The 25,732-nt window shown below is 37.3% G+C and overlaps 1 protein-coding gene across 1 annotated transcript; it reads right to left on the bottom strand.

The window, feature by feature from the left end:
- Window positions 1–1,829: 1,829 nt before the first annotated feature.
- Window positions 1,830–25,390, bottom strand: LOC145502230 (glycine receptor subunit alpha-3-like). The gene is made up of 12 exons (XM_081481485.1): window positions 25,335–25,390; window positions 19,147–19,235; window positions 18,042–18,109; window positions 16,452–16,672; window positions 16,028–16,110; window positions 15,054–15,182; window positions 13,564–13,943; window positions 11,443–12,684; window positions 9,747–9,832; window positions 9,313–9,378; window positions 8,958–9,035; window positions 1,830–3,315 (listed from the first exon to the last, which is right to left on the bottom strand). The coding sequence occupies exons 1-8, from the start codon at window positions 25,388–25,390 to the stop codon at window positions 12,352–12,354; spliced, it is 1,359 nt and encodes a 452-aa protein (XP_081337611.1). The 3' UTR covers window positions 1,830–3,315; window positions 8,958–9,035; window positions 9,313–9,378; window positions 9,747–9,832; window positions 11,443–12,351.
- Between the last annotated feature and the right edge of the window lie 342 nt (window positions 25,391–25,732).

Raw genomic sequence — 25,732 nt, 5'->3', positions numbered from 1 at the left:
AGACATGCAGAGCCGCCTTAAAAATAAATAATTATAGAAGAGGAAATTGGGTTTCTGAATTGATCTTCTTATCCTGAAAATACCAGATATATCGATATCTGTATTTATCTTTTTTTCTGTACGGAAAAACGTTTGGTTTATATTGGTTTTTTTTTCGGACGGGGAATAAGCGCTGAAAGGTCAACCAGAAACCAAATATATCCTCTTGTTCAACTTCCAGCGAGGCTGTAATAAATTGTCTGGTATCAAGCAACTCTTTTAAAAACTGTAGGTCTAATTGTCTGATTTTTCTAGTTGTTTTGGCTTCACTAGTAGCGGGCTAGTACCATCAGAAGTATTGAGTTTTAGAAATGAAGCTTCAATTGTCTGATTATTCTAAAATGTCAAAGCTACTATTTGCACTGAACACATTTTTTGTCGAAACTATTCACTAATAGATCAGTTGGTCCAATTGTTTGATTGTTCTAAAATGATACTGCTTTCCGTTGCATCTGACAGACGTTTTTACTAAAAGTATTCACTATTACACGTTTGATTTTCAAAACTTTGCTCCAATCGTCTAATTCTTTGAAAATTTTCTCACTGTTACACTATTATCTAGAACGTAACTCCAACTGTTTGATAGGCTAAAATTCTATCGCTATCCTTTGAGTTCACGATTATAGTTATTATCATGCACGTAGCTCCAATTGTTTGATTCTTCACAAATTGTATCGCTATCGTTTGCTACGTACAAAAATTCACAAAACATTTGCTATTGGCTCTTCTGCTTTTCAATTGTCTGATTCTTCTAAAATGTTATTGCTTTCGTTTGCAAGTGACAAAGTTTTACAAGAAGCCACACGGCATATAGTAATACATCTTGAAGCTTGATAACCAGACATTAATCTTTAACTCCTCGCTGGAAGTAATTTCTAGAAGATTACAAAGCAAGCCATGAACTATTTTTTGTTTTAAATTGGACTATAATTTGTCGGGTTTTGTGTTTTTGACCTCGGCTAAAGGTGACGGAAGTTCTAAAATTTTTCATACGTTAGGACTAGATTGAAGTTTTCGCGTTTTTTTTTTTAACTCGTAGGAGTTATCGGGTGGCTTGCCTTTGCAATCTTATTGAAATATGTTGCATGATGATATCACGTTAAATAGTTAAGCAGTGAAGAACTGGCAGCTAGAAACCTATTTACAGAAATGAGACGAGCCAGCTAAAATGGCTGCAACTGCAACGTTTCTGCACAACATTGAGAAGGTGGTTACATTTTAGAATCGCTATAGTTAAGAGAGTTTATATAGCTGGGCTAAGTCACCTGCTTATATATACTTTCTTAAATATTTCGATTTAGAAATGTTTTCACCCTCTCAATGTTGTGCAGAAACGCGGCAGTTGCAGATATTTTAACTTGCTCGCCTCATTTCTGTAAATAGGTTTCTAGCTGCTTGTTATCTAACGGCTTACTATTTAACAAGATGTCATCATAGAATACACCATCTTGATCACAAAGAAATATCCACTGGATTCAAAATTTTAGCTTTTTTTGGTAAACTCGAATGATTGGAATCAAAATTTTTTTGTTAGTTTGTGACCAAGAAGGTATATGTTAATTTTTCTTTGGCGGGAAAAATTCAAGGGGGTACCTCCTTAAAATTTTTGTCGAAAAAGTTGTCAGGGGAAACGCTGTGCAAATGTTTTCCAATTTTCCCGCCAAAAGTCTTAGTATATACAGGGCAACTTTTTTGATGACACCTTTGTAATTAATTTAATTGAATTTCACTTAACTAATTAACTATTGTAAGTAGAAAATTAAAGATGAATAAAACAATTGAAATGAAACGCTTGTTGTGAGTACTTTATTGTTTGAAATATTCCATTTACTTACTAATAAAGATTACATTTATTGACTATTAAGTGTAACTTAGAATTAAATTACATTTTGAAAAAAAAATTGGCGCATGCGTATTTTAGGCGCCGTATTTTTCTAAGTCTTTTGGCTGGAAAATTAAAAATTTTTTAAACAGATGTTAACAAGAAGTAATTTTTTTTAAAAGAAAATTGGCGCATGCGTATTTTGGGCGCCCGTATTTTTTCTAAGTCTTTTGGCGGGAAAATTTTAAAATTTTTTAACAGATGTTAACAAGAAGTAATTTTTTTAAAAAAAAATGGGCGCATGCGTATTTTGGGCGCCCGTATTTTTTCTAAGTTTTTTGGCGGGAAAATTAAAAATTTTGACAAGGGTTACCCTTAGAGTAAATTTAGGCAGTCAAAACAATTTTTCAGAAAACATTTAATAAAGAAGAGCAACTGATTTTGTACAAAACTAACTGGACAGAATAAACTTGACATTTTTTTTTGTTTGCAAATTCTGGTTCACGAAAAATTTCTTTGAATAAAATCGTATTTGGTCGAGACATTTTGGATAAACAAGACAATCCATTCTGAAATTGGTCCGTGAAAGAAACCGTGAAAGGAACGAGGAAAAAACTGTGATTCTAAACACGAAGGCTGACTATAAAAATTTGCTCCTAAAGGAAAATCAAAGAATTTCGAAGCTCACGATAAGAGAACTCGGTGAATCATATGAAAGAAACGTACGTGACTATTGAACAACAGTGGTGTTGCGCTACACTAACGACCGTTGAGAATATCTTATTAAGTTTTGCACGGGAATTATTCAAATTCAGGAAATGTTGCCGTATTTTAACTGCCAACTTAGAAAATAATGAAAATAAAGTTTCGTTTGGTACACTGCTGCCTTGCAGTTTGTCTAAGCAAGCCAACAAAATATCAAAAGGTAATTCGCAATCTTTATTTGCCAAATTAACACTTAAATCTTCTGTTGCAATGCCGTGTATTGAAATTCCCGCACAAAGCCTTATTAACATATTCTCAACGGCCGCTAGTGTAACGCAACACCACTGATACTCAAGAGTCACGTACGCTTCCGTCACACAATCCACCAAGTTCTCGCATCGTAAACAAAGGCAAAAGATTAAAACTAGATTACAATTTATAAGGCAGAGCCCACGAAATTCCGTATAAAACCAAATTGTACATATTCTTTTTGGGCCGATCCCTTTTTATAGATAGCCTTCGTGTTTTACTTAATTGTATGGAAAACTTCGCTGATCCTGACGTTTAGTCCACGAAAAAATCCTATCTTACTCGTCCTATTTTTTCGGCTGTAAAAAAAAATCTCCCAGTCTTACTTTTGTCCTTTATGAATTATGTCTTGTCTTTAGTGTCCTGTCTTCTTAAATTGCCTCCAGTGTCTTGTCTTTGCATTTATCTTCCCTCAATCGTCTGCCTGTCACTGAGAAATCCTGAGAAAAGAAAGGAAAATTAAATGTTTGATATATACAAAAGCTTTGAATTGTATTTTCACTTTCTTTGAAACTACGTGAGGCTTTCTTCATCCTCCCCGATATATATTAGCTACAGAATTCCTGTAATGATTATTTTCATTCTTCTCATCACCTGTTTACTTGACAATGTACTGATTTTGTAAGGAGTAACTGGATTTCAATCATTTTTGTAAGCTAAAGATCAGAAAACCTCAACGTTATTTGTAGTAACTACACTACATGGCTTTGATGTACTTCTTGATTATCATTGCTCTTTAAACGGAGAGGAATAAAGTTAAATTTGTAGATTGGTTACTAGACACCATAGCATAGGCTTCGAAGCAAACAATAGACGTGCCAGTGGTAAAATTAAGGCAACAATGCACCTGCGACACCGTTTGATTCAATAACTGTTGTTGCTGTTTAAACAGTAACCCCAGTGAAGATTAACCAGCCTTTGTCACAATTACCATTAAAAAGCTTCGCTTTAGCAATAAATACACTCCCGCTCTGCCAATTTAGTAAAACAAATTATCTGGCGACGTCACAACACCTCGAAGAAAACTGAGAATCAGATAAGTCCCAAACATTTGAAGATATTACAACAAATTTCAGCTGCAATGCAAAAAAAAAAAAAAAATAAAATAAATAAATAAAAAAAAAGAGAGAAAATCAATAATTATCCAGTTCTTGCTGTCTCATGGAATAAAACAGTTCAGCTGATATTTGCCAACAAGTTTCTCTTTGAATATACAAAAAAAAAAAAAAAAACTTTTCAGCCAAAAAACAATTTCTCATTTGGGAATATGTAAAAGCTCTGCTTTTCCCTGATTTCAGCGAGCCACCAGTTGTTAAAAGAAACATGTTCAGATCAGTAAATGATTTCTCTGAACAGTTTGAGGCCATCTGTTGGATGTAAGAAGGATGCTGAGATAATATGATAGCAGGATTAGTTGGTAAAATTTGGAGTCAATTGATAATATTGTCAATAAGACCGCTCATATTAAAAAATGATTTTTCAACTAGACTTATCTGAAGACATCCCAAAGTTGTCAGAAAACAAGTTAAGATCAAAACATGAGTCTGTAGTCTGTCAGTTGTCAGTAACCATGTAGTCAATGTAAATTGTATAAACTGATTGTATAAACTGAAAAGCTCTGCTTTTCCCTGATTTCAGCGAGCCACCAGTTGTTAAAAGAAACATGTTCAGATCAGTAAATGATTTCTCTGAACAGTTTGAGGCCATCTGTTGGATGTAAGAAGGATGCTGAGATAATATGATAGCAAGATTAGTTGGTAAAATTTGGAGTCAATTGATAATATTGTCAATAAGACCGCTCATATTAAAAAATGATTTTTCAACTAGACTTATCTGGAGACATCCCAAAGTTGTCAGAAAACAAGTTAAGATCAAAAAATGAGTCTGTAGTCTGTCAGTTGTCAGTAACCATGTAGTCAATCTACATTGTATAAACTGATAATTGATATCAAATGAAGATTGATATCCATTGCCAATAGCAATCAATGAAAATCACAGAATAAAAAAAAAAAGTTGTGAGTTTGATCGTTATTAAACGATTGATTAATCAATTGGTATTGGAAACTAATTTTGACCTTTCACAAGTTACAGTCTAATAAAATGATTGACAAAAATTGTCTGTAATGGTTTTATTGAGTCATTTCATCTCTATAGCCTGTGTATGTTTTACAATCATCAACAACTAACAGAAACATTTTGGGCTTTACATGTCAGTAAGAAGGTTGACCTCAAAACATTATTTTCATAGTCATTAAAAATTTGGAATCATCTATCAGTTCTCAGTTAGGACGTCGAACACGATTTTGTCACATACAATTTGGAATCATCTATCAGTTGTCAGCATTAAGATGTTGAGATCTAAACATCACTTTGTCAGGTAAAATTTGGAATCTTCTTTCAGTTGTGAGTAAGGATGTTGAGATCAAAACGTGACTTTGACAGTTAAAATTAATTTTGGAATCATCTGTCCGTAGTCAGTGAGGATGTTGAGATCAAAACACGATTTTGTCACTTAAAATTTGGAATCATCTATCAGTTGTCACTAAGGATGTTGAGATCAAAACGTTATTTTGTCAAGTAAAAATTCGGAATCATCTTTCAGTTCTCAATAAGGACGTTGACAATTCAAAACACCATTTTGTCAGTTGAAATTTGGAATCATCTATCACTTGTCAGTGAGGATGCTGAGATCAAAACATGGTTTTGTCACTTAAAATTTGGAGTCATCTATCAGTTGTCACTAAGGATGTTCAGATCAAACCGTGATTTTGTCAAGTAAAAATTTGGAATAATCTATCAGTTGTCAGTAAGGATGTTGACATCAGAACATGATTTTCTCAGTTAAAATTTGGAATCATCTGTCAGTTGTCAGTAAGGACATTGACATCAAAACATGATTTTCTCAGTTAAAATTTGGAATCATCAGTCTGTTGTCTGTAAGGATGCTGAGATCAAAACATGATTTTGTCAGATAAAATTTGGATTCATCTATCTGTTGTCAGTAAGGACGAACGTTGAGATCAAAACCTGATTTTGTCAGTTATAATCTGGAATCATCTACATGTATCAGTTGAAGAAGCTAGTCATAAAAGGGGATAAGTGACGATTTTGGTTGCTTTTCTTTTTTCTTGCTCCAAATTAGCTGAAGTTTTGCATGTGGTCTTCAATGTAATAGAAAAACGTGTTCCTGTATTTTTGCCGCTGGTTTTTGCTTCGCTTTATAAAGACGCCGCTAGGAAAACCGAGTGGTTTTTTGCATACGCAATATCCTGAAAACGAAGCAAGGTTTAGCGCAAAAACTACGGGACATTGCTAAACATACCTAAACAAAACTCTATGCGAAATTTGGAGCGTTTTCGACAAAGTTCACTTTTGATTAAAATACCTAACGCCCTTTTCCCGCCGAGGCTGCAAATAAACGAAGCCGGGCCTTTGTTATGATAAACAGAGCCGATCCTTTGTTATAATAACCAAGCCAAGCCTTTGTTATAAGTCGAAGTCTCGCCTCGGTTTATCATAACAAAGGATCGGCCCGCCGCGACCGCAGGGACTTTGATGTCACTTAGAAAGCGGCAAAATGTCAATTTCACGCAACGTATAAGCTCAAAAATGTTGATTTTAGGTCAAAAAGGGTTTAAATGTTAATTTCACGTTAACGCGTGACGGCAAGGATGTTGGTTTCACTTAGAAACCAGCAAAATGTCAATTTTACGCAGCGCATAAACTCAATGATGTTGATTTCAGGTCTAAGTAGGTTAAAATGTTGATTTCACGTTAGCGCGTGACGGCAAGGAGGTTGATTTCTCTTAGAAACCAGCAAAATGTCAATTCCACGCAACGTATAAGCTCAAAAATGTTGCTTTTAGGTCAAAAAAGGTTTAAATGTTGATTTCACGTTGACGCGTGACGGCAAGGATGTTGGTTTCACTTAGAAACTAGCAAAATGTCAATTTTACGCAGCGCATAAGCTCGATGATGTTGATTTCAGGTCTAAATAGGTTAAAATGTTAATTTGACGTTAACGCGTGACGGCAAGGATGTTGGTTTCACTTAGAAAACAGCAAAATGGTAGGAGCCCATGATGGGCTCCTGAAAATGGTAATTTCACGCAACGTATAAGCTCAAAAATGCTGATTTCAGGTCAAAAAAAGGTGTAAATAAAAATAAAATGAAACAAATAAACATTTCAATAAACACTTTTTCAAATACGGCAACGTCTTCAATGGCTAAAAAATCACGAGATAAAACATAGTTTTCGACAAACGCGATCGTAGCTTGATGTCACGCACCGCCATAACTTCCAAGTTCAAAATGCGCTGGTACCTCTTATGCCTGATGAGGATAACAACTTTGGCGGCTGTTTAGTTTTGGATTTAAGAATTTGATGACTCCACGTGAAAACGCTCTATAAATAGGGCTGACAGATTAACAGATGAACCCTTCTGCGCAACGTACGGGTCTCCATACATCTGCATGTCCCCTGATCCCAGAAGCTCAAAACACTACAAATCATGCCGATTTGAAATAAAATCAACGCAAACTGGATCACAGATCTGTTACAATCGATCGCCACTTGCTGGCCATTATTATGTTTAAATCTAGTTACCAGTTCGAGAAACGTCCGCAGAACGTAATCGCAATGCATGCCGGGAAGGGTCTTTACACCTGGTGCGCGGGAAGACATGGCGGTCGATACAAGGCAAATTTTATCACTCTAAAACCAGTTCTCGCTTTCCAAACTTTGACGCTAGCAACGCTTGGCAAATGGGCCACAACTCACCAGAGGGTATTTTTCTTGGGCAAGAACTGCTCTTGGACTTTGCTACCTGGCTCGATCTGACTTCGAACGCCGATAACACGATTACGGTATATCAGCTGCCTTCGAAGTTTCAGAACACATTTTGATTCTTTAAAACGTGCTGATGACTTACGGGTTTATCGAGGCTTTATGATGCCTCTCAACCACCAGGTAGGCACACAAGGTACTTTAAAACAATGCTTAAGATATTAGTTGACAGAGCTCTAATGCGGCACATCTCTTTTTTGTTTGATAGCATTTCGTTTGACGGTCGATCGATTCACGTGTTGTGTTCACGTCACAATAACCGGTGTAAACAATCCGTTCCCAGATTTCCGCTCTATATGCTGTGGGATTTGGTTTTGACTTCATACACTATAAACAGTCTGCCTGTTTGCTGTTCAACAAATAAACTCCTAAAGACATGGCTAGGAAAAGCCAAGTTTTTTGCCTACGTTTTAACTCGAAAACAAAGCAAAAACCAGCGACAAAAATACAGAACCACATTTTTCTATTACATTGAAGACCACATGCAAAACTTCAGCTAATTTGGAGCAAGAAAAAAGAAAAGCAACCAAAATCGTCACTTATCCCCTTTTATGACTAGCTTCTTCAGTTGTCAGTAAGGATGTTGAGATCAAAACATGATTTTGTCAGTTAAAATTTGGAATCATCTGTCAGTTGTCAATTAGGACGTGGGGATTGAAGCATGTAGGGATGTTAAGATCATAGCTCATGATTTGTCAGTAAAACTTAGGAGCCATCTGTCAGTTGTCTATATTTTTTATCCTTACCACGTCAATACATTATCAAGCAGACAAATGATGAGAATATAAAGAAAATCAGCAACTAGGAAATATTGTACAAGCAAATTTTCAAAACTCTCCACCCCAAAATATCACAATAAGTGCAGAGAATACATAATTACTTTGAGCCCGGGCACTGGCCTGTTCAGTTTACAGAGATCAACATTTTAAAACCTCACAAGAAACTAGAAATCTTTCAAAATTGACTAGATCGCCATGTACACATTAACTACTTGAAGTAAGGCAAAGAAGCACCACTTTCAGTTTGTGAAAAAACGCCGAAGAACTTCAAACTCTTTTTGACTCATCAAAAAAGGTTGCAGTTACATAGTCTTGACACCAATTGATGAGTGCTATTTAACCAAATTTCTTAAGACTGAATTCCATCCTATAACGGTACACTGTACCTGTTCTTCTAAGTGATTAAAATGATAGTAAAACACTAGTCCACTAGTCATAAAGAAAAACTTTGACTGACCTGCCATGTCTGACGTATTTCACTTCCTCCACTGATCTGTTGGTGTTTACATGTACATGCATGTGTTTCTTGTTTGGCCTGATAAGAGATACAAATATATTGTTGAGTTACATTGTACTTACAATTTCTCACTGTTTCTTAGCATTGCACATTCAACTGATGGAATTACAACTAATAAACTAATAAAAATAGTTTAATTATACAATTATTGGTGTACATGAACATACTCTTGCCAACAAAAGCAATGTGAATTGTGAATATCTGCAATGCTACTCTGTATTAAATTCGAGAGTACAGTAAATAAAGTTTATGATGATGTAAAAGATGATTGCAGATACCTGAAATATAAACTAACCTGATCTAGCTGTATCTGACTCCTCCATTGATCTTAGTTGTCCTATGTTGTTACAAGTTTGTTTGCCTGATAATAAATGAAAATCAAAAAATTAAATTAAAGGCCCATCAGTTGCTGTTCACTTTTGAGTAGAAGTTATTGCATGCAACAATGAAAATAGCATTAAAAAAGCTCTATATAGCATTGAAGGTTGCCCTTCAGTAGCATGCTGGATAATGTAGTAAAGTTGTTCTTTCAAGTGGGTTGTTACACTACAACAAGATAAGTTTAACACCTGTAATACAGGAGTCCTGGGATCTTTACACTAAGATAATGATGTCATTGTTCAATAATAGTGTTATCCCCTTTGTCAATTCTCAACAGAAATAACTCTAACTGGTACTACAAATAATTTACTTGAAGCTGCTAACTTCCATGCATGTAAACAAAATTACCTTTTCAATAGCTTTATCTGACGTCCACCATTGGTCTTTCAGCATTCCAGGCCTGTCACTTTATGCTCATGTTCTTCATGTTTTATCTGATAAGTAATACAGACATTTTGATAAGCGACATACTGTATACTTTTTCATGAAGATTATCTAACATAACATGTATACGCACAGTGTTCAAAGAATTGATCAATAATATAATCAATCAAGTACATGTAAATATACTACAAACTAATGACTGTTTACATTGAAATAGGTGGGAGTGAAAGAGTGACTATCTGTGGTCTAGTTAAAATCAATGTATCCCCCTCCCACAACATTATTGATCTACTGTAATTATAGTCCTTCCCAAATTTTAAACCAGGGGCTCTTTGCCCAGGTTATATGCACAAGCCATTTCCCATCACTTTCTGCTACTGATAAGAACTGAATTAAAATATTAATAATTTCCAAGGCTAAGACAGAAAATCTGAAAGTAAAACTGACTGTCAAAACGCAGCAGTGCAGATACACATGTAGGTCACTTTTTATAAACTCCTGTTTCATTTTTAAAAATTTGACTTATAATAAACAAAGCTTAGAAGCTTGTACCCTCCCAGGGAACAAGGACTATATAGGTACGTGCAGCCCCAAACGGTATGGTTTTTTGGGCTGTTTTGGTCAGAAATAAGGTATCAATTTTGGCCATTTTGGTCTCATATTGGTATGGTTTTTACACTGTAGTCTTGATCTGGGTATGTTTTTTTTTTCTTTTTTCTTTTTTTTTAAAGAAGAAGCTACTTCTTTCTTCATTATCAATAGTATTACAAGTAAGCGCATCAACAAAAGCCCCTCACAATCCTTTAACATTGGTCTGAACTAGAAAACTAATTATAAGACAGGTCTGAAACAGGGTATTGACTTAAGGGTAAGGTCTTATATTGGGTATCGAATTTTTGGTCAGGTCATAAATAGGGCAGAAAAAAATCATAGATTTCAGTCCCAAATACATGTAGGGTAAGCCCCCCCCCTCTCCCCCAACCACCCTACCTTTAATTACAGACTAACCATGCAAATTTTCCTAGATATGGCTTTTTATACAACGCTAGTTGCAAGAAGTAAACCTGACTGCCATCAAAGTAAGCTGACAATTGTGAAATTATGACCTAAAACCATCTAAGATTTTAATTTCCTTTACGAAAGAACTGTAATAAACCGCTGAACTACATATAAGCTTACATATAAACATTCCGCGGCCCTAAGATTTAATTTTGCCCAGATTTTAATTCACAAGATATCGACTTGTTTTGAGGCAGCTACAAAAGTCGGACCGGATCAACTCGGACCGCCAGTCCGGGTCGGGTCTGGCACTTAGAATACAAAATGACGGCTTGACTACACAGCACGAGACGGAGAAACGTCGCAAGTCGTTTTAATTTGGCTCATTTTTGACCGGAATTTTAACCTTCAAATGGGTAAAAGTTTCAATTTTATTTAATTTTATGCTCTTTTCATGATCCGAGACGATCCGAGTCGATCAGAGTCGATCCGAGTCGATCCGAGTTGATCCGACCCGGACTGGCGGTCCGAGCTGATCCGATCCGACTTTTGTACCTGCCTCTTATTTTGGCTAAATAAACGTCTCAAAGCATGTAAAATCTTTTCAACCGTTTAAAGACTCAAAAGTAGCAATAAAACGTAAAGTCTTCCTTGTACATACCTACTAGGATGGTCAAAGACAACACATCAGTGATATCTTGAGCTCACTTGCCGTTTCTGGCACTTGAATTGAGCGAATTTCCCTCCAATTTGTCCCACCGGCAAAATTTTGTGTCTAGGACACGTTTGGGAACATTTCTCGTAATATAGACAAGGCATTAGGCAACGTTTGAAGGAAGAAAATCGAACTTTCAAGCGCCTCGTGCAAAGCAAAAGGAGCGAAGAATTATTTGCAATGCAAATTCAAGTTGAGTCCCAGGGCAGCCTGTCTTTCTTAGCCGGCGGGGCCTTGGCGCCAGGAAAGGGAGACTCTGAAAACACAGGATTCAACCCTGGTTTCATTGTCAGATATATCCACTTGTTATAACAATCTCTTACTGAAACCCTTGCATTAGTGCTTCGACAATTCTTGCTTTTTAAACGTAGGAGCATGTACATGTATATGTTTCATTACGGAGGAATTCACCGAAAATGTCTCCTCGTAAGCCAGTTTAAAACTTCTTGATGGGTTGTAGATAGTTGCTGCAGTCAAACAGTTTTAGTTAGGGACCTACCAGTGGATATTTTCAAGAAGGAGACCAGTGTTACAATAGCGAGAATCAACCTTTGTTTCGTTCATTTCCAAGGCCCCGCCGGCTGCAATCACTCAGTCGATCAAACAAACAAATAGACAAAGCGGACGAACAAAGGACCGAATGTATGAATCAACGCGTTTCTACCGTTATTGGTGAAATTATGAAATCACTGCGAGACCATTGTCTTGATCCAGTTTCAGCCGTTTTTTATTTCTCTTTTAAATAAATGAACAATTAGAATAATCTATGACAGGACTACTTCTGAAATGGATATTTGATTGCAAATTACGGTCCAGCTTGTTTTCCTTTTGTTTCAGAAAACAGTCTGGCAGCTATCAAGACATTTTAATCTCCATGGCATTCAAAAAGTGATACCAATAAAAGATGTTAAAAGAAATGAAGGCAAAAGGAAAGAGAACACGCGACACATAGTCAATAGCTTTGGCAATCGAGGTTCGATGTCCTTTGTTCTTGAACTTTATCGGATCTTGTTCTTGTCCGCTGTCAGCCATCTCATTGTCATTCCTGTTCTCCGGTAGAAATGGCATAGCGCCATTATTGTCCCGGGGAATTGCTGGCTCGCTGTTACTTAAAATCTTCTCCAAGTTAAGTAATCCTCGTTTCTTAACGAAATTCACTTCATATTCGTCTTCCTTCATACGTGACATCTGTAACACAAGCGATAGACGCGTAAGCCAAAACTATATAAACAAAACAAAACAAAACAAAACAAAACAAAACAAAACAAAACAAAACAAAACAAAACAAAACAAAACAAAACAAAACAAAACAAAACAAAACAAAACAAAACAAAACAAAACAAAACAAAACAAACAAAACAAAACATAACAAAACAAAACAAAAAACTGATAGCTACGATTTTTTTGGCACTCATTGCTCATTGAGCCCAAAATCAAATTAACAAAGTGACGTCAGTTTTTTATGCGTCTGTCCTCTTACTGATGATAAATTGCATCATAACATTGTCAAAGTGGCTGAGGAACCACGAACCGCAGGCAAGTGGTCGACAGTTTGACAGCTGAAAGTTGAACTTGAGAGCGTGCATAAATCAAAATTTTTTTCCGTCTGTGCTTACATTGACGATAAAAATGGGCCAATCAGCGCACGAGAAATTAGAGAGTTATTGTAAAAAGTAATATAGCAGCGACCGCGTGAAAGAGTTCTTAAATACGAATATAACTGAATGATATTTTTCTTAGGACTGAGATAGGTTAAAAGAAAGGGCAGGTATTAACAAAGTGATTATACTATTATTGTATATTGCAGTTCGCTTAGCTTCTTCCTCAGAGCCAATTTATCATAGCTTGACCTTCATTTAGTTCAGTTGGCCTTTCTTTATCACCTGCTTTCGCGAGAACTGCAAAGCATTATGGTTATTTCCCATGACCTGCGGTGAAGGCTGGGGCACACTGTGTACGTAAATCGTCCCAACGCCTACGCTTTGAAACGGTGGAGTGGACTAAACGTAATCATCAGCAATAACAAGCCAGTAGCCTTGTGAACTAGATCCCCTCCAGTGTTCTTACCTCTGTCATGCCTCCCTCAAGATCTGCGGACTTGTCTCCAGTTTGATTTTTGGATTGTTTAGTTCTCGGACGCAATATGTACACCAGAATACATTCCAATAACACAAGAAACACAAACAGAAAGGAGACGATCAAATACCAGTCGATAGCTTTGGTATAACTGACTCGTGGAAGAGCCGTATTAACAGAACCCAGCAGAAACATTATAGTAAGAAGAGTAGTAATGCCCAGTCCTACTCGGCCACCCATGTCGTCCGGATCCAACCAAAACACAATCCAACTGATTGCGACCACAAGGGTGTCTGGGACATAGACTTGATTGATGTAATAGCCGATGCGTCGTTTAAAGTTGAAAGTCACCACAAGTAGGGTGTAATTTCCTGCAGAGCGAGGCAGCAATTTGATTAACCGTATGGAAATGAAACTGGTAGAAAACTGAAATGTTCCGTTTCCTTACGAAAGTAATCGTGTCTTTATTTTAAAGAAGTTTTTAAAAGGTAAAAGAAAACCTAGCCCTTGATCAAAGAATTGCCTTAGAAATATTAATTTCCTTGGATTTTGGGTAGAGTTGGGCCTGGGACGAATAACTTATTATACCATAAAAATTAATGTAAGATTTCAACCAAGTAAGACGTGGTGTAGTGGATAAGGGGATTCACTTCAGAGCGGGAGGTCGCAGGTTCGAGCCCTGGTGGGGAATGTCAAAAAGAAATTATCTCAAAAACAAAAAAAAAACAAAAAAAGGAAAAAAAAAAAAAATCGCGGAGTCTGGGTGAATTAGGGAAATAATAAGGGAAAGGGAAAGAACCACTCGGAGAGTTAGGGGGAGCTATAATAAGGGATATAACATAGGAAAATTAGGAGATAGTTAGGGGTAGAATGGGGCTAGAATGGGAAAAAAGGGGGGGAAATATATCCTGAGTGCTCAGGGAGAGAATTGGATGGGAGGAAAACGAGGAGTGCAAGCGGCATGAATAAGGACTAGGGAAAGGGACTAGCCGAACGGGTTGGGAAGGGTGAGAGGTTGGGGAGTCTGAAAAGGGTTCCCTCGAAGAGTAATAGACGAAAAGAAGGAGGTTTTGCAGTGTAGAGTAGTCATTTTTATTTTTGGTTTTAGAAAAAAATTAAAAATAAATATAAATATACTACGGGATATTTACTTTCAACTCCCTGATTCTCTCCCATTTTTTACGTGCACAACATGGACCTCTCACGACATTTAGCAGGATATGATACAATGTGAAAGCGCGCAAACTTTGATTTTTGACAGACAGGAAGAAGAGATAAATCATAATTCTTTTTCTTCGTCTTCAGTAAGAAAAGTTACCCAACATCTAGGCCTTTCCTGTAACATTGTAACATACATGACGTCAGGACAGAACAGTTCTTCCCGTATACGGAATCCTGATTGGTCAATTCAAATTTCAAGGCGCGCCAAGTCATTTCACCTTCAAGGCCATTACAGTTAAGCCTTACATAAAGTGACTTACCTGACACATAGGACTTAAAATCTGAACGCAGTTGAACATCCTTCATGTCAAACTGAGCGATATATTTCTTCTCAACTACTATGGTGTTGTTCTTCCACTTATAAATGACATCTTTATTGCTGTGGCCGTCTAAAACGCAACCAAATGAATTTTCCAATTAACTATGCATTTAGACACTCTCAACAGAAAAGCCGTGGTCCCTAACGTACAGGAAAGGAAAAGTCTGCATACGAGCCAAGTGGCCCATCTGGCCGGAGCTTATCCCGGTTTCTGTAGCATGAAGAGACTAGGAGTATTTCTACTCCCCCCTGGATGGGATGCTAGTCCATCGTAGGGTTACCCCCAGCATTAAGTTCGCCGGTACCCATTTATACACCTGGGTGGAGAGAGGCACTGTGAGAGTAAAGTGTCTTGCCCAAGAACACAACGCAATGTCTCCGGCCAGCGCTCGATCCGGAGAAGAGCGCACTAACCATGAAGCCACCGCACCTCCCTAACGTACAGGAGATGCACATTTCTAATCCGGCCTGTAGTATGAAGACCCTTCTCAGAAAAACGAAACCAGCTGAATGGAAAGTTTTCTTCAATTTGAAACGCTGCCTGGATTGCTTACTAGAGATATTAGAGTCCAGTTTGCTCTTTTTTGAGGGTAGTGATGGACTAACAAGCAAACTAGACAGGTGTATAAATCAGGTTTTTTCTAAGCTAAAATAACTAATAAATAAGTATTATATTTGCTCCTAGCCACCTTCGTCCATATTACAAAACCTGTATCCACCCTTAAAGAAGCTCAGTCACGGCATTTTGAGTGATTTTAGCCACGTGCAAAATTACCTTGGAAACGAAGGGAAACGTAAAATAGTAGTTTACTAAGATATAAAAACACCAAAGAAATAAATGGAAAAAATAACGAATGTAATCAATAAATGAAATTTTTCATTTCTACTATCATTCCGTTATAGGTCAGAACTTACAGCTTCCTAGCGTTAGTAAACATTGCTGCGTGTCCATTGGAAAATTCACCAACTTCATTTCGCAGGAAGCCACAATCTTCACCCTGCAAAAGACGACAAACACTAATTCATTTCTTATATAATACACCAAATAACTCTTACCTTTTAAGGTAACATGGAGGAGTAAAAGACAGGGCTCTGACGCATCAAGCGCGATACACGCGCGACGAGCGAGACTAGCGCGTGTCACGCGAAACCAGCGCGACCAGCGCGAGTCACTTGAGGCCAGCGCGATAAACGCTAAAACTAGCACGAGATACGCCAACGTAGCGCGATGTACGCGTTACCAGATACAAGGTTCGTGTTTGTGTCGTTGTCCCCATCAGGTGTCTCACAAGTTCGACTAAGTATATTTCAAGCCCGTTTATTTAAATTCTAAACTCACCCCTTAGAGTAGAAAACTGACCCATCTGGGTAGACGAAAAAGGCGCTTTGCGCTTCCGAGTCCTTGAGTCGAAGATCCGATTGTCTGGCGTTGCTGATGTAAGTGTCTGGAGTCCACGCATGCTCTACAGTGGACCCCTTCAGCTGTATGGTGTCTTGGGATTTATTCGCTAATCGTTCGTCAGTCCAGTAGTGACGAAAATAACCAAATATGGCATACTCCTATCACGGAGAAAGAAACGAAGTTTGTTTACCATTTACACGGAGAAACTGGTTCGTCAACGGTTGATGCAAATGGTAAGCAAAAATGTCTGATGGTAAGTTCCGTTCGGATTGGCCATTTACCGTTTACTCAAAAAAAACAAACAAACAAAAAAGAAAACATTTAACCGAGAGAGAGACTAGAACGACTTCAACCTGAACATAATTTCAAGATGATGGTGAAACATTGCAAATGGTAAGCATATTTTCCACTCGGATATTTCTGTTGGAAATTTTTGGACTACCTTTCGAGACATTTCGTTTATTTTGAAAATTCCCTGGTCGGTCGAGCCAAAATTGTCTTACCATTTCCAGTCTGACCGAACTTTCCGGAATTTTGGGGTAAATGGAAAACAACCAAAGATTCATGTTAACCAACGATTCATATTAAATCATCATTCCTATAAAAAGCTTAGTACACTAAAACACCTAAGTTAACAATGACTCGAATCAAGGTGCAGAACACTTTATGATGTTTTATTTACAGTGAACAGTGACTCGTACTGTGGTATATTAGTTTTATTGCAAATTTTGAAATACCACAAATTGTGAAACAAAGAATCTAATTTTCCAAGTACAGCTGAACCCCACCGATTTGAACTAGGTTATTTCGAATTCCCAGTAAATTTTAACCCAAACCATTTTCCTTGGATTTATTATCGCCTATTTCAAACTCCCTCTATTTCAAACTAATTTTCGTTTCCCCTGAGAGTTCGAAATAGCGGAGTCCAAGTATAATAACTTAAATTAACAATAAATTAACAATAATAAATTAAATTCGGCACATCATATACTTGAGATACACACGTAAATGACAATACAGTGCCCCGCTGTTAATTTTGTCTGCATGTTTACCTCTAAAAGTTACTTTGCAAACAATTCATAAAAAATCAAGACATGTCAGTTTTGACAAGTGAAAGAGTTTAAATATAAAAATCCTAAATTACTTTTAGCAGAGGTCAACCTCCCGCTGATGAACACTTAAAATACTGTCGAGAAATTGGAAACTAAATTTGTACGATCCCCTACTACAGTGGAACCCCGCTTTACGGCCACCCGGTTAATACGGCCACCTCGTTACTAGGGCCAGATTTTGAAGGCCCGTTGGTGACTGGATTAACGGGTACCCCTGTATTTAGACCCCAAATTGCAAATACAGAACTACCACCTGTCTTGCAAATGATATGACCTTGCTTTTTGCATAAGATTCCAAACATAACTGGCCAGAAACGGCAAAGGCGAAACTGTAGAGACACTGGGCGCGCGGTGAAAGGCGACCCGAAGAAAAACACTTGCTTAAAAACTGAACTGTAGCGATCAAAATGCTTACCATGTTGGCCTCGGCAATGTTCGCGAATGATTCCACATACAAGTCTACTTTCACTAACAACGGCCCAACTGGAAGAAAAGATTGCCGGATATGATACAAATGTTTGTAAGTTTATAAAGTGAAGTTGGTATGGGTCGTATTATTAATAATAAGTCGCAATGGAAACTGCTTGTTGAAAAAATTTCAGTGTATAATTATCACTCTTATCATATTATCTATTATGCGGCAGGCATCGTTTCTGTTTTTCATACGTTCTAGAATTATTCTCTAATCATCTCTGTAAGCTTTCGTGCAATTAAAATGGCATTCCCCGTGGGGAAGGAAGGAGATTGGGAAAATGTTATGGAAACATGAAGATTTAGGGAATTTTTGAAATTGAAATTAAAGGAACTGTAAGAAAGTTTTTTTTTTCCTACGTTTAGTTTGCTTTTCTTTAGTCTTAAAATGAAAGTTATCGAGTACCAGCCACTGTGCCTAATGTTTTAGAAAGGTAGTCGAAACCACATTCAAAGACTAAATTAAAAATTTCTTTTGTGTGAAGTTTCGTTTGACTTATCGAAATATCGCCAATACTTCGTTTGAAACGCCGATATCTCGCCAACATTTTAGCAAGGTGTCATGATCATCCAAGGTGAAACGTTGACGAAATATCGCGATATTTCGAGAAAACAGTGTGCGAAATTCGGCAAATTTCGCTTCAATACTTTTGCACTATTATATATACTGAATTGATCTTTTCACGCGCCAGGGATTTGAAATAATAGGTCGTCTAGAGCAGTTTTCAATTGAGTGCCGTAAAACCAAAACAAAACCAATTACTCACCAATTGGAATACTTAGCCAATCTCAAGCCGAAGGAGATTGGTTTTAATTTCAATGGAGTGTCGAAAGAAATAAGACAATATACTTTGGTTTTGCATTGGTTTTACTACGGTTTGAGATTGGCTGAGTAGTCTAATTGGTAAGTTATTGGTTTGGCTTTGGTTTTACGACACTGAATTGAAAATAGCTCTAAAATCAAAACCAAAACCAGAACCAAAGTAATTGCCTGATTACTTTCGACACTGAATTGAGAACCACTCTGTCAGGTCATTTGAGTTACATACCTCCTTGGTTTGGTCTGACATCCTTGTCATAATTCGAGAACAACAGCTCTAGTACTGTGGTCTTGTTTGCGGCTCTCTCTGCTGAGCTTCTGACAGCGTGAAAAAAGTTAATAACAACAATAATCTTTATTTTCTTTCATTGAAAAAATTACATGTTATTTGGCCCGCGGATAGCAAGTGCTAATCTAGGCGGACCATCTATCTCTTATGCATATAACTAAATTAATTAAGTAACAGCAATAAAGATTAAAGTGCACCTAACCCCCAAAATTTTTTTTCGCTAGAACGAATCTACTTATTATTTGAAATAGTTCTGCGAAAAGATTTTTGAATTCCGTTAAATCCTCGTTTTTCTGTGCCATGACGAAATCTCGAAAATAGCTCCAAAACACCGCCATTTTGTTTCACGATCGAGTTTGAGGAGAATGGGTCCAGCGGCTCTTGTGACGTCTACCCAGGAAGGTTGGATATCTCATTTCCTCTCATTTCGTTCAGGATGGTGCAATACACATTCGAAAAGTGCGCAGAAACGCCTTCCAAAGGTGCTGTCGGCTGTTGCAACAATATTCCAGATTTAAAGAAAGATATACTGTACAATTTACTGACGATGATCGGCTAACGGTGCAATAAAGACGTAAACGATGGTTGATTTTGTCGAACCGAAACAAGCGAACTGAATCTGTGAGAACCATTGAAGAACTCTCACTGGAATTTGTTCCGCAGACTTTCGAACGCTATTTTCCTAAATTTTCTGCTTAAAGCTAACCAGCAATTTGTAGAAATACTACCTACAACCTATATCTTCCAATCCCGCAGTATCTATAACATAACCGGCAAAGTTGTGTGATCCGGTCATGATCAAGAAGCGTTATACTGATATGTAAATAGATCGCAACTGTACGCCGCTAACCAACACTTATTTCTCTTTCGATTTAGATGAAAGTCGAAGATTAATACTCTAGAATTACATGATAACAAAATTGTTAGACTCACAGAGTTTTTCGAAGGTTTGGAAATCAGCAGTGCGACAAAGATTCTGTGCAATAGCGTCGAAAATATGACCGCGTAACATGTGCGGACCGCTTAGGGAACACATCCTTTTCGCTTATCCGACGAATTTCACTGTAAACTTTGAGAACAATTTACATTGGTTATTTGGAGTTACGACTTAAAACGTGTGACAATGTGAAATCGGTAATTGTATGAAATGTTTCCTTCCGCCTTGCTTCCCGCAGCTTCAAAAATACAGGTCCAAACAATACGATTTTCAATCGATCGAAGCCAATGTTTTGGAGGTCATCAAGTCTCGAAAACTGCAACACGTACGCCGCTCTTATAAAAATGAAGCATTCAACTGAAAGTAAAACACAAACTGGATTTAACAGAACCTTGACAAAATACATTCTCGGTAAGGACAAATGTAAACGGGCTATAAACACGCGTGGGAATCTTATGTTTAGTTGACGAAATTACCATCCAAAGCAGTCCGTGAGTTTTCTTTCCTGCTTTTCGTTTGCCTGCTCCTCCACTTCGTATCTAGCTTTCCATTCCTAATATACAAGCAGCTCGTACGCAAAGACGTCTTCCCCGTCGTCGCTTGAAATATTGTAAATTGCTCTCAAAGCTCTAAGCAGTGAGTTCACAGTTGTCGAACGTGCTCAATCGAAGTTTATTTCGGAGCCTTCCGAATCGAAACTTAACTCTGACTCCAGTGACGAAAAAGAAATGATTCTGAGACAAAACTTGGACGTTTTAGTCCCAAAATACATCGGAACGATTAGTTTTGCGTTCTATTTTTCTCGAGCAAATACAGAGAGTTGACTGAGGCGCTATTGTGTTTGGTTCCTGGGTAGACGTCATCAGGTACCGCCGCCCCAGACTCCCTAAAACGCAGTCGTGAAACACTTAATCGCGACTTTGAAAGGGCATAGAAAATCGAGGATTCAACCAAATTCAAAAATTTCTTCGCCCAAATGCTTCAAATAAAGTCTAGATTTGTTTTAGCGAAAAAAACATTTTGGGGTTAGGTGCACTTTAAGTTCTCTTTTATTACTTTCTATAAGAATTACACTCTTGCTTTGTAACAATCTCTTATTTACGAATATTGATGCTGAAATTGGTGGAATTTTAAGGACATGTTAAGAATATACTCATGGCTGATTTTTTTTTTTTTTAAGAACATTTTTTCTTTTGCGCACTGATAGAAAATGAAATGTACTAAAAATTAATCACATTATGTTTTTAAATGAACTTTTCTTTACCACTGAAAAGTATGGTACGCAATTCAACACGATACAGACACAGCTCTATTTGATAGTTTAATTCCTGGTAGCATCCGTTTTATTTAACTGAAATGCATGTTTTTATACTCTGTAATCAGGAGCCATAATCGGGGACGGAGACCGTAAGCGCGCGCTATTTCTAGTATTGGGGCTGTCACTATGATATGGGACAATTTTTCTATTTTTAGAACAAATTGCACCATCATGTGCGGCACACGCGCATACATGCTGCGAGGATTTTTGCGGATGTAGCGCGGGGAAATGGCGTCCGAAATTTCCGAAATGTTTGATGCTTTTGGCCCACAACTCAATACGTTCATGTCTGTTGGAATTTTACTTCAGCATTTTCGTCGTAAACTGCTCCAGTTTGAGTGAAGTAAGGCAATGTCGAATTTAGTTATGTGCCGCTTTATATCACTGACCAAGTTGTGTTCCGCTGCTTCTTTTACAAGAGCTCCACATTACTCCACATATAGTGAAGATTAACAGCTTTTTCGTAACACAGCAAAAAACTAGTTGGATATGTTTGGATATGGCAGCGTTTCAGGACTTCAAAGTTTCCCTCTTCTTGACACACGCTTGCGAAGATTTCACCAGTGTCTATCTTGACCGAAAAGTAAAAATTAAATAACTGCAAGTTTGAGTTTGGCCTGAATCGTAAGCAACGCTTGATGTTTTATCAAGGCCCAGTAAGTGACAATTAAGTTTGTCTGTAGATGCTGCTTAGTTTTGTTTGTGTAAAAATCCAATAAATTTTTCTGTTGTCGATGAATAACAGCGCCGGCCAATGCGTGTTTTCTACAGTAAGTAAAACATGACAAATTGGGCCTCCACACTTTCGTGTGAAAACGTACATCGAACTCATATAATATCTCTAGTTTTTAAATATGTTTAAGGTTGATAAATGTTTGAGAACATATTAAAAAGCTTAGCTGAAAATATGTGAGTACAGAAGAAATAATCAGCAAAGTTTCGATAATGCTTTCTGTAATCAACTCGAATAACGATTTCGATTTTGTTGGTTGGGTTATCAAAACTCCTTGTGTATTTTATTTTCGCAGTGTAAAATTTCACGATGTTAAATAAACACACATGATGTTAGTAGCCTTTTGGCGTTGGTGAAAATTGTTGCAGCATCTCAGCACAAACGATAACGAAAGAAATATTTGTCAAGATTTGCTGAAAACACCGACTCGGATTTGAATGTGGACGCGCTGCACTATGCAAATGAGCTACTTGTACGTGTCAGACTTTCCTCTCAAAAACTTTTGCAAACTCGCCAAACAAACAGAAACAATAAGAAACTATCAAAAACAGGGTTTGGTTATGGATTAAGCATTGTTTGGGAAACTCACAAATTAACTCGATACCAGAGTTAACAGTTTTCTTACATAACTTTTCTTTACAGAACAAACGCAAAATCTTACTTGCACCACTAGCGCGAGAAAATATTATTCATTCACAGCGCGAAAAGTCTTGTTTTCGACCTTGAAAAACTCACCTTTTCCACTAGCCCAGCGCATAAAATTACATATAAGAGCCCTGATTCTTATTTCCTGCCTTATTCCCTGTCATCGCTGTGACAAATCTGGAACGTGACAACATCCACGCGAGAGCCCCCGACATGTGCGTGGATCCGCGCGGATATATGACGTCAGGATGGCGCAATTTGTTCTAAAAATAGAAAAATTGTCCCATATCATGGGTGCGCGCGGATCCCAAGACTTGCGGTCTCCATCCCCGATTATGGCTCCTGCTGTAATATAATCTATAAAGAATGTACACACGAATATGTTCAGCCTACATTTGCATTTGGCAGAAAATAACAGGACAGGAAAAAATGCGAAAGGGGACAAATTAAGTGTCATTTTGAGGAAGATATTGGATGTATCTGAAGTGATGGATATCACCTCAACAACAGCAAGGTAAAGTATTTCAAGGATAGTAGTTCGTATTCTGGTGTTTCATAATCCCGGATATATTGTTAGATAAGAAAGACTTTGCATATCAAAAGACCATCTGCTCTGGTACAGCAATGTGCAGAAGACAACACGCGCATTTTCAAAAGCTCAACTAAGACTTTTTGCTAGAATCCAGATAGCTGTAGGCTTTGTTACTCCGTATGACGATTGGACTAAACAATCGGATGTTCTGTAGTTATCAACCTGCACGTGTCTTACCGTTTAAGTCTTGTATTCATTTGTATAAGCGAACACCTGTGTTTACCTTACATGATATATAAGCAACGCGAAAATTGTTGTAAATCGATTACAACGTTTATTCTACACGCGTGTATTAGCTATGAAGTATCGATGAAGTTTACTCTACATTAAAGAAGTTGCTGTGTTCCAGAAGAAGTCTTAGTGTTTACTGCCGTTTCCTCGCTTCTTGGGACTAAGAAACTAGACCCTGTACCTCTGGCATCTTGTAACGAGTGCCGGCCGCCAAGCGGTCAGCTCTACAGAGTTTTTCCCCTTTCCCGTGCAGTGTCGTCGCTAGCAAAACCCTTTTTGCTCGTCCTTCAGTTCCCTCGCCCTCGCGAAGTCTTCCAGTCATCAGACCCAATACTTACCGAGCTCGCTTGTGCTGGTAAAACCACCCTACAGGCCTAACACGTATCGTTACATCTTTACTTGGGCTTAGATATAATACAACTTTGTTTGGTGTAGTTTATAATTGATCTCAATACCTTTCTCTCAAACGTTTCATTACCCGTTGACACCAAAACTAAAGATGTGTGTGAAAACTGTATTGAAATTAAACTTAAATCATAAGTTCAAGCTTATTAATTCCGCATTTGTAACATTCAACACTCAGTACACCGTAAGGGGTTTTCTATTTTCTTTTAAACTTGTTTTAAAATATTAACCTCTAGATTTTCAAGTTAATTTTATCGTGAAGTTGCTTTTGAAAAAAACAAAAATAACGAATTGTAATTTCGTTTCCAAATCAAAATACGATTAGCTAGCTGTTACCGACAAAATCAAAAAAACACTTCCTTTAAAATGCAATTGCCGACTAACCTAAATTGCAATCTTGACTTTCCTTTGAGCCAGATTGCAAGAGGCGTAGACCAATTTCTTACTTAAAATATGAAGAGCTGGCGCCGCCATAAAATATTGAAATGAGCTTGGAAGGCCTTCCTAAGGGAACCCTAATGCAATTTGGCATTATTGTTTTTTTGAAACAGGAGTTACCGATGATATATATTACGTCTGTGAATTTGCTCGAAAGTCCCGCAGTTGTGATGCAAAAATAAACGCGTATTTATTATGCTTGGTGGAAGACTGATACATTATTAATTGCAGCCAAGCCAAACATATTTCATCTTCTAACATTAGAACATAATGGCAAATAATAAAATCCTTTAGGGGCTCCAAAAAAAGTCGAAAAAGAACTTCCTCATACAATCTATCGAAAACAGATGACTCATACTTTTTATACTTATTTCCGTGTATTATGTCACCAAGTCCTCATCAGATACTAGAATCCAAAAAGCAAATTTTAAATTTAAATTATTACCGTTAATTTTTGGAAGCTGCAAATTTTTCATTAAATTGGCAAAGCTCTAAAATCGACTCTAAAAGGATCGACTTGCGTGAAATTAATTGTGTAATACTGTGTGAATTTCTGTGGGTAAAAATTTTAGATTTCAAAATACTGTACTTACTTTACGTTATACATGTCTGGCTTTAATCTTCTAAAAGAAGATGTTATACAATGTTTTAGTGTGAATAATGCATTCAAAAAGGCTTGAAAAGCCACCGAAATTTGCTTTAATGCGCATTAAGGTTAGGTTAGGATAGCAGTTAAAGGCTGTATGATTTAGAAAAAAATGAAATAATTTCACTAACTTTCTTTTTTTTTTTTTTTTTTTTTTTCTATCTTTAATAAGTGACAACTTACCCGCTTTGGAGAATAACTACTACCAGGGCTGAAGATATTAACAGCTTTGGAGACATTGTGTGTCATTCAACACGAGACAGCACACTGTTTCAGTCCCACTGTGCGCGTTTTGTTATAGACACCAGATAGTACTGGGAACCGGCTGGTATGCCTCAAAGCTGCAGCGGAACAATGGTTGCTCAGGAGATTTAACAATAGCAGAGCAATATATGTTTCAATTACAATTTCAACGCCGACAAGAATATTGTGTATGTACGTACTCAGCGATTTAAAAATATGTTCAAATGTTGTAGAATTGAATTGACTGATAATATTTACCTTCTGGATATGCCTCAGTCGAAGAGAGGAGTCGGCACTTTAAAACACACGCAGTGTCGCGTTTTCTGCCTTTTAAAGTC

This window comes from Orbicella franksi, chromosome 11, assembly GCF_964199315.1.
Source record: "Orbicella franksi chromosome 11, jaOrbFran1.1, whole genome shotgun sequence".
NCBI classification, from domain to species: domain Eukaryota; kingdom Metazoa; phylum Cnidaria; class Anthozoa; order Scleractinia; family Merulinidae; genus Orbicella; species Orbicella franksi.
Note: the sequence above shows the minus strand (reverse complement) of the source record. Positions and strands in the feature narration are given on the sequence as shown.

Bases quoted from the DNA above. Each gene is read 5' to 3' on its own strand.
- LOC145502230 (XM_081481485.1), bottom strand. From the start codon at position 25,390: ATGTCTCCAAAGCTGTTAATATCTTCAGCCCTGGTAGTAGTTATTCTC. The intron at 16,673-18,041 runs GTAAGCATTTTG...TCTCCGTGATAG, and splicing joins ACATTGCCGAGGCCAACATG to GAGTATGCCATATTTGGTTA. The intron at 16,111-16,451 runs GTGAGTTTAGAA...CGTCTTTTGCAG, and splicing joins TCAGTTTTCTACTCTAAGGG to GGTGAAGATTGTGGCTTCCT.